This window comes from Gymnogyps californianus, chromosome 9 (assembly GCF_018139145.2).
Source record: "Gymnogyps californianus isolate 813 chromosome 9, ASM1813914v2, whole genome shotgun sequence".
In the NCBI taxonomy this organism is placed as follows: domain Eukaryota; kingdom Metazoa; phylum Chordata; class Aves; order Accipitriformes; family Cathartidae; genus Gymnogyps; species Gymnogyps californianus.
The window spans coordinates 18531646-18545145 of record NC_059479.1 but is presented as its reverse complement, the minus strand read 5'-3'; the positions used below and the strand labels follow the sequence as shown (position 1 = coordinate 18545145).

General features: G+C 35.8%; 1 protein-coding gene across 4 annotated transcripts in view; it reads right to left on the bottom strand.

Annotated features, from left to right (window-relative positions):
* The window catches only part of STAG2 (stromal antigen 2), an 82385-nt gene that overhangs the window by 7415 nt on the left and 61470 nt on the right, over window positions 1-13500 (bottom strand). For all 4 annotated transcript variants that reach the window (XM_050901538.1, XM_050901536.1, XM_050901539.1 and 1 more), the window contains exons 20-29: window positions 12401-12471; window positions 11914-12001; window positions 11730-11810; window positions 8413-8505; window positions 5696-5870; window positions 5151-5290; window positions 3861-3962; window positions 1490-1638; window positions 822-950; window positions 260-465 (exon numbers count right to left, since the gene is read on the bottom strand). In XM_050901538.1, the coding sequence (XP_050757495.1) occupies window positions 260-465; window positions 822-950; window positions 1490-1638; window positions 3861-3962; window positions 5151-5290; window positions 5696-5870; window positions 8413-8505; window positions 11730-11810; window positions 11914-12001; window positions 12401-12471 (1234 nt within the window). The remainder of the gene's footprint in view (window positions 1-259; window positions 466-821; window positions 951-1489; window positions 1639-3860; window positions 3963-5150; window positions 5291-5695; window positions 5871-8412; window positions 8506-11729; window positions 11811-11913; window positions 12002-12400; window positions 12472-13500) is intronic.

Here is a 13500-nt window from a genome sequence, read left to right as displayed (position 1 = left end):
GATTTATAACCACTGGCTAGAGTATTTAAAACACTTAATGCAGCGTAGCATCTTTATTTCCTTTTGTGAATCAGTGTTATGTTATTCAGACTCTTCAAATGAATAATTTTCCCACTAAGACATATACATGCACAGAAGTTATCCTGTTTTAAAAAAATAGATTAAACCATACAAATTCACTCAAGCTAACAAATAGGGATCGACGTGTAGTTTATATGAGTATCTACTCTAGTAAATTTTAAGATGAGAAAAGTTCTACCTTCAGGTACTTTCCGTTTTCCTGTTGCTGGCTTTGTCTTCTTATTTCTTACTGTAGATCCTCGACTACTAATTCCACTAATCACTGACATAGTATCATCATCCCCACCAGCTAACAAAGAGTTTCTGTAGGACATGAGAGGAAGCCACACATCTTCTCTTCGTAGAGACATCTGAAAGGTCATAAACTTCTCCAAGTAAACATACCTTTAAAATGGAAAAAATAATTACAAAGATGCAAAATATCTGTAACAAGATGTTAACATGTCAAGATAAGTAACTACTGAAATTAACACCCAATGCTCCTCATCTAGTTAAAAAAAAAGGCCTGACAACAGCAAATCCAGAATATGATTTCTGTTCATCCACCATAAAATGAGAATAACAAGGATAAATACAATTTACCCTTTGTGATTATACTTGACTGCATTAGTGTAAAATTATCTTGATGTGCCCAAGATTCCACTTTAGGTTAATGCAATACACATAAATACGTATTTATTCAGATGCATGTCTTTTATGGTTATCACTACAAATATTAAGAATATTAAGAAAATACTTACACTGTTCTTTTGTCTTGTCTGAGAAGTTTGGAGGAGAACTCACTCAGAATATCAAGAAATGCCAAATTTAATGGTGGGTGGCTCTCACCTTGTGGATTAGGCTCCTTAAAAGCAAATTCTATGCCATCCCTAAGAAAAAGTTAAAAATTAAGTCACATAAAGCACACACTGAAGAAAAAGTTCTAAGCACTGGGAGCTATCAAAACTGAACACCTTTCCTCTACATCAAGAAAGCAGTAATTCAATGTTTCCATATTCTGGCAAAGAAAGTGAACACTATTCATAATTTGAGTCTGGATGCACTCTTTCTGTCATGATATTTCTACCTTGCATTTCAAGTTTTCTGCATGAGGCCAACATGACCACCACTGACAATGAAGCGGATCAGTTCTTACTGTTACGGATAAAACATTAAAAATACTTTTTCGTGATAGCACCAACACTGCTATCATTTACAGGCTTATACAATGATGCTGAAGAACATCAACATTATTTAACATTTGGGTTTAATTCAGGGACAAAACTAGAGTCATCTCCTAATTTATAAATGGGCTATATCGTCTCTAGTGCTGATGCGTTTTGTATTAACAAACTGATTATGAAAGACTGAAAAGATGTTAGTCAAGAAGTGTTTACAAAAAGGGAAGTAATACAAAGCACACAATTACTTGTGTAACATAGCAATAGCTTCTCTTGTTTTCAACTGATCCAGTCCAAACGTTAAAGCAAAACGTCGAGCAAGTTCCTTTATGCCACTGAATGTCGGTGATGATCTGTCAAAATTATAACCATTTTCTTGAATCATTTCATTGAAAAGCTGTATGAAATGAAAAGGGAGATATTAATTTATTAAAAGATTATGCCAAACTTTGGACCAATCGACACAGATCTAAGTTTCAGTAAAAAAGTGTTTTACAGGTTTTTTTTCTTAATTCAACAACCCCAAAAGACAAACATGGTGGTTTAGGAAAGCCAAGTCAAGGCTACTCTTGAAGAGTCTGCACTTCAGAGTTAATCCTTGAAATGCACACTGTCCAAGCATGCATCAAACCGTAAATATGTTGGATGACAGATTTCAGCACTTCCCTAAATGAGGTGTTCTAGAGTTGAGAATATTAAAAATTAGCAGGATCCCCTGATACATACACTAACAGAGAAGAAATAAATGCAGTAAATTCTCACCTGGTCTTTACTATTACAGTTTGTCAAACTACCGCTTTCTAATTCATTTTTTTGTATCTTTTCAAAATACAAGTATAACGAAGAAATTCTAAAATGGAAACATGTCTTCAGGGAAGTTGCCAAAGACACCAGAAACTTTGCAACTGAGGATCAGACTTTTAACTATTCATCAATAGGTGGCAAAGCTGAACACTCTGAACTTTACAATCTTTTTTTCCTTTGATCAATCCTTTTCTCATCCTACTGAATTTGACTGTAATTCTCTTCGTCAATTTTTCTATTATTTTCTAATTTTGTCTAACACACTCACCCTTCACTCTTCTCATACAACACAGAATAAACCAAAACCAGACTGACTAACTAGGGCTATGAACATTAACTTTTAATTTATAGATATGTTTTGGCCCATAGTTGCATACTTTTATGTTGGTGTAGCTCACTGCAACTTAGTTATTCCCTTTACCCACTATTACTTCTAGTATTTCTTCTCTGGTTAGTTTTTTAAGTTTTTCCTGGAAAAAATGCTAGTTACATGTTTAACTTCACATATGGGGTTTTTTTGTTTGTTTGGTGTATAATACTTGGGTCCCCTTATATTACTATTCTTATTGCCATATTAGGATTGTGTAACTGCCTCCCTATTACACGTGTAATTGTACTTACTACATTCACTTCCTCTGTCTGCCCTTTAAAATATAAGGGGCTGGTTATTCACGAGACAGAAAAGACTAGTAAGGAAAGCATTTACCCAATATCACAAAAATGTGTGAACTCTGGTGAAAAGTCAGCAAAACCTGTAGGAGTATTTAGTTGCATATTTTATGTTGCAGTTCCACCAGCTACTTAAACTCATGCTGCTATCAAAAGGGAAGGCCTCATCCTCCCTTGTATTGGCAACATCCATACAGATAAACCAGCTTAGGGGCTTCGTTAAGGACTTTTTCTGGTTAGTTCTCAATCAGGATAAATATCTAGCTCTATATCCACTATGTGGCTCTACGACCTCTAGTCAAAAAAAAAAAAAAAAAAAAAAAAAAAAAAAGGTGTGGGGAAAGAGAGAACAAATTGGGGTACATTTTTCTTTTCAACAATAGCAGAGATCTATGTTGGATTACAGTGGTTTGCAGAGATATGGCTTTATTGTTCTGATCCTGTAAATAAGATTCATGCAGATGGTTCATGTGAGCAGATGAATCCGACTCTGACCTCGACTGAATTCATCAGGTCTCCACACAAACAAGCTCATTTACTGAAGAGAGCATTAAATCATGTTTTAATTTCAAAGATGGGTGAAGCCCCTACCAAACATTAAGAAATACTGAATTACTAAAACTTCCCATTACTTCCCAGAATATTTAAAAAAAACCAAAAACCCAAAAAAACAACAACAAAAAACCAAACAACCCAAAAACACTACACACCAACAACAAAAAAACCCAAAGCAAAACAAACAAACAAAAACACCCCAAACAAAACCACAAAACCCCACCACACAGGCAGGAAGTGTTTTCCCTTGTTTATCTGTTCATGAATAGGTAAACTAGCAGTTTCACAACACGTTTCTGAATATGTGACTCAAACTATTGTTTTAAGAGTTAAGAAGGTATCACAGAGTTACATTCATTTCGTATTTATCAGCCTCTCACATACACTTTTTGTAGCACAATATTTGGTAAGTATAGGAAGACTTCTGGCAGTTTTTCAAATAGTTGCAGAAAATGTGTTTCAGTTTAGACCTATTTATTCCTACCTTCCATAAGAATTTCTTCATTAATACCTCACACTAGCTATTAAACAACAGGATGTGTCCTACAGTATGGAATTTCATGCATAAAAAATATTGTAAATCATTCTTACCTGCTGCAAGCTAAGAATAAGCGTTTTAGCACACTGGATTTTGTCTATCTGTCTTGTTTTACTCATCGTTTCTTTAATAATATCACCATAGTCATTGTAATACTAGGAAAAATTAGAAAAAAAGGTTAACTTTTTATTTTAGTTGAAAATATTACAACTACTGAATTCTTCAGAAAACATCTAGGATTTGCTATTTTAAAAAATTTTTGAACACTTTCAGAAGGAAAAAACCTAACATGTTCATGATTATGTAATCAAAATGATATCCTAAAACACCTCCAAAATGATTAAAAAAACTCAAATCAGAAAGAGTATATCCACTTCTTTTCATTCTTCTCCTTAGTATTACTTTAGAGGCAGAATGACCCATTTATCTTCACGGCCATGACACATTTGTTAATGACACGTGTTCACCCCTTCAGGGTACAAGATTAGAATCTAATCCTTTTAGTAACTCCTATAAGTCTGGTGGGGAGTTTTCTATTTTCTCTGCTGAAAGGAAGCACTTACGGATAGTGTCATAGCCATAATTTTTCCAATGAAGACAGCTGCCTGTTCAGTTCTTTAAGTATTTCAGGTTCAATAAAGACCCAGTTAGTTATTTAGAGATTCAAAATATATGTAGGGCACTCAGACAGACAAAAGCAGGCTGCCCAAATTTTAAATTTTTTAAGGTAATCACCAAGGAGCAAAGCTTTGTCATGTTTACAAAATGAGAACTCATATTATTGTGCAGCTGTGAATCCCAGGAGCCAAGAAGGGGGTTTTATATTTAAATAAGATAGAAACAGATATAAAGATCACTTGGCAGGGGGGAAGGGGGCGCCCAGCAGGCAGGCAGCGGGTGGAACTCACAAAACACTTTTTTTGTTTTTTCCTCTTCTACAAAGTTTAAGCTGAAATTATTTGAGGAGGCTAGACATCACAGAGTTGATCTTTGTGAGAAGATTCTCAAAAGGCCTGCTAAACTAATAACTAAATTAAAAATATACCATCGATCAGGATAAGAAAATAAATCTATTAAAAACAATGTAAAAATAATTACCAGGTTTCCTTCCTCCCTCCCCGCTACCCGCACACTAGAACTGTGAAACTAATCTCAGTCATTTTTTTTTCTCCCTTCTTACAGAAAAAGAACCTTTAAAGGCCTACGAACTACCAACTCTGGAGTTTTGAATTCTTCACATTTTGAATCCATTATCTTGTAAGGTAAAAAATAAATAATAAAAAATCCACAGCTACTGTATTCTAGTAGTTTTATGAAGTATCACTACTAGGCTTCAGATTTACCTTCATATATTGCTTGAAAATGTCTGCAGCTGTATTCATTTCCACCACAGTATATACAATGAGTTTACAGAAAGCTGCAAGTAGATTTCTTCTTTTGTGCAATGCTTCAATTTTGCTAGCTTCATCATCCTGCTGTCCATCTAGAAAGAGTTCAGAACACAAAAACTGTCAGGTTTAAATACTTCACATTTAAGCATTTATATATAAAGTGATATGGGCTCATGATCAGGATTCAGAAAATCAAATCTCAATTCTGATGGCAGTGCACTTCATCACCCACTGACAAGTCTTTTTTCCTGATAGAGACATATATATTTGTGCCTATTAAACCAAACCTTTACCACGATTATCCCACATGTCCCCAAAACATAAAATGCTTTAATTGGCTGCTAATATTTAAAAGACAAACCTACCTCTGTGCCCACCTCTCAATGCCAGAAGAAAGAAAGAAAAAAAAAACCAAACACACACAAAAAAAGGATAGGCAAACAAATATATTAGTTAGAAGGCAAATAATATAAAGGAAACATGAGTTTTGTACAAACCTGCACTATTATTGTCATCATCCTGATCAATGAAGACGTGATCTAAAATAAAACTGAGTAGTTCAGATTGCAATGAAGAATCAGGAGTGTAAACGAGTGGCTCCAACATGTCACGTCCTCCTGTCATAATCTGATGACTGAAGATCATCAACACATCACACAGAATTGTGAAAGCCTATTAAAAAGAAACCTTAGTAAATACTGGCTTGGAAACTGGATTTTATTTAGAATAATGTATTCCCACTTAACAAAATACTTGGAGCCCAATGGTGTACACAGGCCACTTAAGTCCTTAACAACTACACAGGCCAACTGGAAGTCAACACGTGCATAGCTGCTTACAGGAGGTTGCTGTATGAAGACTGGGTCTCCAAATAAAAATATGACACAGAAGCAGCCAACTAAATACCAAAACATTGTGAGATTAAAACATGAGGAGCCTGAAACTCCCAAATTCTGCCTGACGGATACTACGTTAGGTCACTAGAGAACTTTGTGGACACCAGCCATAGTACAGTCTCCTTTTGTCTGTCTCTTTTTTTTTAAATTGTTTGGATCACATTTGTAAAACACCTAACAGCTGAAGTCATTCAATCCCTTTAAATCCTAAAGTATGTCTTGCTTCCAAAAAAGCAACACGTCTTCATTTTGCTGGCTAACTTGTGCATCTGACATCAGATTTCAATGTCTGTACCCCACCTCCCCAGAAAGTTCAAATGTATCAGTACCTAGACTGACATTCTTCAAACCAACAGACCAAGGCAACACACTGCTTAGTGCTGCACCTCATCTCTTTGATTCTAATCTCTTAAGTACTTCCATTTTAATGAACAGATCTGTTCTCTAACTCCTCAAAGCAAATATTACTAATTTCCTGGTCACAAAAATACATATGCGCCTCTGAAGTCCCTTGTGCCCTTTCATGAGATTAGACAAGGAAAGCAGAACCATGGCTATTGTACCCTATGTGACTGAGGCAGTTCTAGTTTCTAGAGCATTCACCTGAGTGAGAGTTACATAGCCTTTTAAGGAGACCTACTCAGAGCTTCAGTAATTTTTGTTAGTCACACTTTCACACCCTACACGTTGTGATTTTGACACTAGATAGCTCTCTGACATAGAAAATGCCTGTTCAGTTCCAGGAATATTCTTGTTATAGCAAGAGTTTCAAAAGCTGCAGTTGTGCGACTCAGTGGATCAGATTTTCAACTTCACTATCAACCAGGTTATTATTACCTTTAGCAGCAAAAAGGCTCCTGGCTTTCTATTTGTTTAATTAAGAAGTACACCCAGAAGATAGTTTGGTCCTTCCCCCATAGAGACATACTCTATTTTTTTCATTTTAGCATTCTAAAGGTTGTTAAAGGCATTTACTTAGAATTAATCCTGCTATCAGTAACCTGTGCTCTTTATTGGAACCTGAAACTCCTGTGAGTGTCCCAACTAGAGAACTATTTGACCAGAGACTGGAAGAGACTCAGCCCCTACAGTTTAACCTTTTCCTTTCACCCTCTTACCCTCGGAACTCAAGACAAGTATTTCCCAAGATGATGTCTCAATTCTTTTTGAAACAGAAGAAAAATAAAAAACAACCCCCAAAACCTTCATTCCTGCATTTTTCTTCAAAAAAGCCAGGACTTTTGTCTCCTGCCTGAAATGTCAGGCACTACTTGCATGGACTAAATACCTATATTTTATGTCTGAAATATCCAAGAACTTAGTTCCAGCTAAAATGCTCCCCCACAAAGGACAAACTATATGAGGGACTGACTATAAAACTGGTAAAACGAAAACTGCTCACATCTTTTCCGAGCAGCACATCATTGTTGAGGCTTCCAAGCATTTGCTGGAATGGTCTCCAAATATCTCTAAACAATACTGCTAACAATTGACCAGTGTATGAGTGTACCTAAGGGTGATCACAAAAAATATATACCGCTTCCCAACAATAAAATCCCCTAGGTTACAGTGCATACATGTGTGTGTACAAGCACACACACACACTCATGTTAAGTACCCATTCTTTTTCTCCTGATTCAGAGATCCCCAAATCCTGGGACTCTGAAGAACTGAGGAGTATATTCTGTACACAGTATCATGGTGAAGGGGAACAAACAGAGAAGTTGCCCCTGTATGTCCTCACAGGTTTACAGCAAGAGGAGGAAAGTTGTTTTCACAGTTCTTGAGTGGATGGGCACATATATATCATAGTACAAATGTGGGAACATAAAAGCATTCAAAGATATAACTAAAAAAATTACTTCTCTCTTTTAAATAGCTGTCCCTAGCTCTTCCAGCTCTGAGTCTATGAATCCACAATCAGCTCCACTGGAGGTGTGTGTCATGACCACATGGTAAGCAAGAGCTTTGAAATGGAACTCTCCCACCTAACTTACAAACCAGAAGGCTTCTACAGTGCGCCTGCCCTGTCACTGTTTAAAGAAACAAACAAAACCCCCCTTTGAATAAAAGTTTATGCTGCCTAAAATTACTAGAAAGAATCAAGTTTAAATTGATTCTGAAATCCTACCTAGATTACCTGAAGGAGGGCAAGCATACAAGTACAGTATGTATTCACACTCAAAGAGCATTCAGCCTAAACATCCAAGACATGCCACATTCCCACATAAGCACTAGAAGTATTAGCAAGAGGAACTTTTCAACTGCTTTAAAAGTATAATATTAGAAGACTAGAAGGATAAACAAGAGTCACTAACCTGTTCCTTAACAGCAGTGTTTACATTGGTCAGGTAGTGTTGACAGATTTGACAGAACACTCTCATCTGCTTCTTTAGACGTAGAAGATCCTCCTTTAAAGAGAAGGATTTCATATAACAGTTTTGCTTTTTCAATTTTATACTCACATTTAGTGTACACATTTTCACAGAGCTATCCACCACAGACCTTGTATGTAGTCATAACATTCAAGTCCACTGCATTATTTAAAAATCGCTATTACAAATAAAAATAGCAAGTAGCAACTTCCTCAGTTTTGTCATCCTGTGTACCGCAAAAAGAAACTGAAGTTGGGATTAAAATAGTGAAGTTATTTATTTAAAAAATAGTAAAAAAAAAAAAAGAACAACCAAAACCAAACCTAAAAAACCCACATCAACACCCTTCCCCCCCCCCCCCCAAACCCAACTCAGAGCATAAAGTATTTTCTCTTTAAAATATCTGTATTTTCAACCTAGAGAACAGATTTTAGGTAGCTGTTTATAACTAAAACAGAGAAGGCTACATTGTATTATTTTATTTTTTTAACTCACTGCTTGGGGATAAAGTAAAATGTCAGATGAGAGTTGGGGTTTTCTTCCCCTCTTCCATTGGGGGGTGGGGGGTGGGGTGGGAAGTAGCTTTATAGGTGTTGCAATAACTTCCAGCGAAGTAGATTATTTAGCAAATAAAGGATCAAATTGGTACAAGTACCATCCACATGTGCGGCCTAGTTCGTGTTACTCAATCATGTGAAGATTCTAGCCCATGTAGAACTGAGGAAGTCATATTACAAAAGACCAACTGTGTAACCAGCATCAGTCCAGACAAAGAAGAAATACCCCTGAGATAAGTTTAAAAACTATCCATGCAATCTAAACCAAAACAAGTCTCTCCCTTCAAGAAAGCAGGTAACACACTGGTACAATGTGTCATTTAATCTCAACAGGAATCACAAAAGCAACAGCTGCTTCTTGACTACGAGTTTAAGTATAATATGATTTTAGAACACCTTCACTACATAAAACCTTTTCTTTCAACATTTACCGTTCAGATTACTATACCGATATTAAGAGAATTACGCATGGGAATATTTTCTTTCCTTTATACAGAATTATTCATTTCAATTTTAATAAAAATTGAACTATTTATATAGCCTTTTATTTTAGCAGCCTATGTTATGAAGCTAATTCCCATACTTAGTCAACCTGTTCACAAACAGCACGCAGTTTAGCGGTTAATTTTGTCACAGAACAAAAACCAAAACAAAACAAACCCCAAAACCAAACAAATCTTTAGGCACAGTACATTTCTGTCACTTCTGGTTCTGTGCTTCAACTTCTTTGCTGTTATGTTCCATTGGCACTGAACAGAAATCAATGGAACTTCTGTACCTACCTGGTATATTTGGCAGCAGTCAAGCAGTTAAATATAATAAAATAGTTGTGGTTCAGAAGTTAAACCTATGAAAGCTTTAATTTACCAAACTTTATTATACAGGAGCACAAAATAGTCTCAATAAAAGACCACTTTTCAAATAAGTTCTTTTCACTCCTGCTTAAAGTATTACAAATTACCTTTTACTGCAAAAGAGCTAAGTTAATCTTCATTTCTAACCTAACTTTTCAGTATTTAGCTCAGCTTCTGCCATCAGGCTTGTGATAAAGCTTTAATCACTATCACAAAAAACTCAAACTGCTGTTTACCCTTTAAAGAATAAGCTAACAAAGCCTCCAAATCCTTCACTCACATAAGTGGTTCTCAACAATCTACGTATCCACTTCATATGTGATATTTTTGGTTTTGGAAATGTTAAAAGCCGTTAAAACCTAGATGGTAAGCTAGCTAGCCAGCCAGTGTTGAAGAACTTCACATTTATTTAACACACCTTCAGACTGTAATTACTGAATCAGTAAGGCCACAATTATTCATTGGACTAATGAAGTCTTAACATGATCAAAAAAAAAAAAAAAAAAAAAAAAAGAAAAAACACCATGATCTCACAAAGGTGTTCTCTGTTATAAAAACCATTAGTACAAGTTACATAGCGTGCTTCTCCACTCCTGTATCTACCAGAAGCTCCTACTACCACACCCTAAAAATAAAGAAAAAATAAAAAATTTATACATCCTCACATTAAAATGAGTTTATTGTAATAATGGATTGTTAATTACAAATTACAATTTATTGATTATAAATTATTAATTCTGTGAGTTCTCTTTGTTTTCTCCCTAGTAAATTACGACAGATGCCTACAACTTCTTTTTCTTAAATCAGTTATAAGTATGGCAATCAAAGTGTTTAAAAAACCTGAAGAATTTCCTTATTTCATCTCTGACATAAATAAAGGCTGTGTTATCAGTAACTCCAATAACAAAGTGCAACTCCAGCGTAAATTTCCAGTGAAAGAGCACAAAATGTACCCTTCTTACAGGACTGTAGAAAGCTTCCAGAAAAATATGTTTGATTATAACTTTTTTTTTTTAGTTAAAGAAATCATCAAAACGTTTCAGCACTTACGAACTCCATTCTAAACTATCTAGCCTTTCAAAAATCATCTTTCATTAGGCAGTTCGCACAGCAAACCACCTAATCACCCTCTTCAAGCAATGCTGTCCAGTGGATATAAGAAACCTTAATCCTTCCTCCAACATTTTTCAAGAAGTGAAATTAGAAAGATGACATTTACCAGAGCTTTGCCCTTCAAGATTACTATACATAGAACCAGAACAGGCCCTCTTATTACTCCCTGAGAAAGTCTGAAATTTAACTTAATCTTTTCATGTCTTTATTTAACAACACATTTAAAAGACTGATGAAAAGCAAAGTATAATTGCAACGTACTGAGCAGTAAGAATACTATATGATAGTGTGCAAATTCTTGTATCTCACTGACTTGTCACTCATACTTCACAGTCTGCAAACAAATTCAAACCTACTACTTGAGAGTAGTAAGACTGACTATTCTGTGGTTTATAATTGGTATTCTACCCCTCCTTAGCACTGTTACTGTGCCAGACTAATAGGTATTGCATTTATTTACTACAATTACTTTAAAATTCTGTCAAATTAAACATAATATTGACCTTTAAATAATAAAAACATAACAGTTTAGAGAAATACTAGGTTTAAAAGTCAAGCATTCCACTACTGAAACTATGAATTCCGAAGAACTTATTAGAAAAGCAGATTTAGGCAGGTATTGGAATAAAAAAAAAAAAAATTCTTAGTCTTAATTAATTCCATCACAGTTCCAAGTTGATGACACTGCAGGTATGTACAAATGTTTATTTACTAATACAACTGGAACAAGGCATACCTTTGTGGAACTGCTTTCAGTAATTTTTGCTAGCTGCCAAAGGATTACATAATGAGTACACTGCAGTGCATGAATAACAATCTGAAATCAAAAGGAAAAAACACATTAGATGACAAAGGCCAATAAAAGACAGCAACAAAAGCTATTTATTGTCGTACCTAAAGACCACATTTTAACTACAGACCTGTTCTGGCATGTCTCCGTTTTCAATGCCAGTTTTCAGTAACTTGTAGTTGCAGCCAAACAAGTCCCATCTTGATAGATCATGAGCACTGGAAGCATTAGAAATGAAGCAAAGATGTAATTTAACTAACACCATTTCGGCAATTTGATGTTAACAATTACTAAAAGCTTAACTGGTCTAAAAAATAATAAATAAATAAATAATCCCAAACCACAAATACTCCTCCCAAACCCCAACAAACACCATCCCCAACAACACCACAAAAAAAATGCCAAAGCAAAAAAAAACCCAGAAGATTTCATTTTGTATACATTTCTTCCTATATTCAAAATGCGTCATGTTCTGCACAACTCTCAATCATTCACACTAAACAAAAAAACCTCCAAGTTGCATTAAAAAGTTAAGATACCAAATTAAAAGCAAACAAACAAAAACAACCACCACCACCACCACAAACCCTGACAGATGTTTGCAGAAGCCTACTTACTTGTGAAAAGCAGTGATTCTCTTCAGTGTTGACAAGACTTGATATGCATCATCTTCATCAGGTTCCTCCCCCTATTTAATAATCACATAGTAAGATATCCCAAGCAAAGTATGCTAAGCAAACTAGGGAACCTGGGGAGGGGGGTGGGGGGTGGGTGAAGAGACACAAACAAAACAAAAAACCACAACAAAAAACCAAAACACCAAACCCCAAAACAACCCCCTCCAAACCGAGAGAGAGTGCAAGAGAAAGAGCGTGAGAGAGCGCGCTGCATCTAAATTATTTATCAATGACAGATTTGTCCTTAGAAGAGTTAAAGGGTTTGAGAGAGAAGGTAGCAGTTCATGTTTAGAAATAACAGCACAAGGAGAAATAGGGGAGGGGGGTGGGGAGGAGGGAGAAGGAAAAAAAAAAAAAAGAAAAGCGTCTAGGATAGCAGAATACAATGTATTATGTAGGTGCTTCAATATTCTCTGAAGAATCCAGCAGAGGCCACTGTCAGACAATAGATACTGGACTAGATGGGCCACAGGTCAGTACCTCAATCTTTAGTCACAGAAAAAAGTCTTTGAGAGAGGTAAGGGAAGTGTTTTGTTCCAATCTTCCCACAAGTGCTGACAAACTTGCATTTGGAGAAAGGAGTAAAAAGGAAAGGGTCCAAGAAGTATCTATTTAAGTACATAGGATAAACTATCTAAGGTCACAGAAACTCCTCCTCAGTGTATCAGAGATACTGCAAGTCCAACATGTTTTACTGTTCTGTAGTTGCACAACCTTATCAAAGCACTATGGACTTCAACGCTTCTACCAGAATATTTGCCATTTTCCTTCAAGCCAACTGTCTGACATTTCATTTTGTTGCTTTACCTCTCATTGTTTCTTTTTCTCACCAAGGGGGAAATAAATGGATTACTAGACACATTTCTTACATAGTCCACCTATGTCTAGGGCTTCTAGAATGGAGTCCTAGTTCAGGCCAGTAAGCAGGAGGAACAGGAGCAAAGCTTGATAAAATAAGTCTGCATCTGAGAAGTGTGGAGAATGAAGTCGTCAAAAAGACACTTCCCATGCTCCTTATCACAGATGAGGAGAAGAAGAAA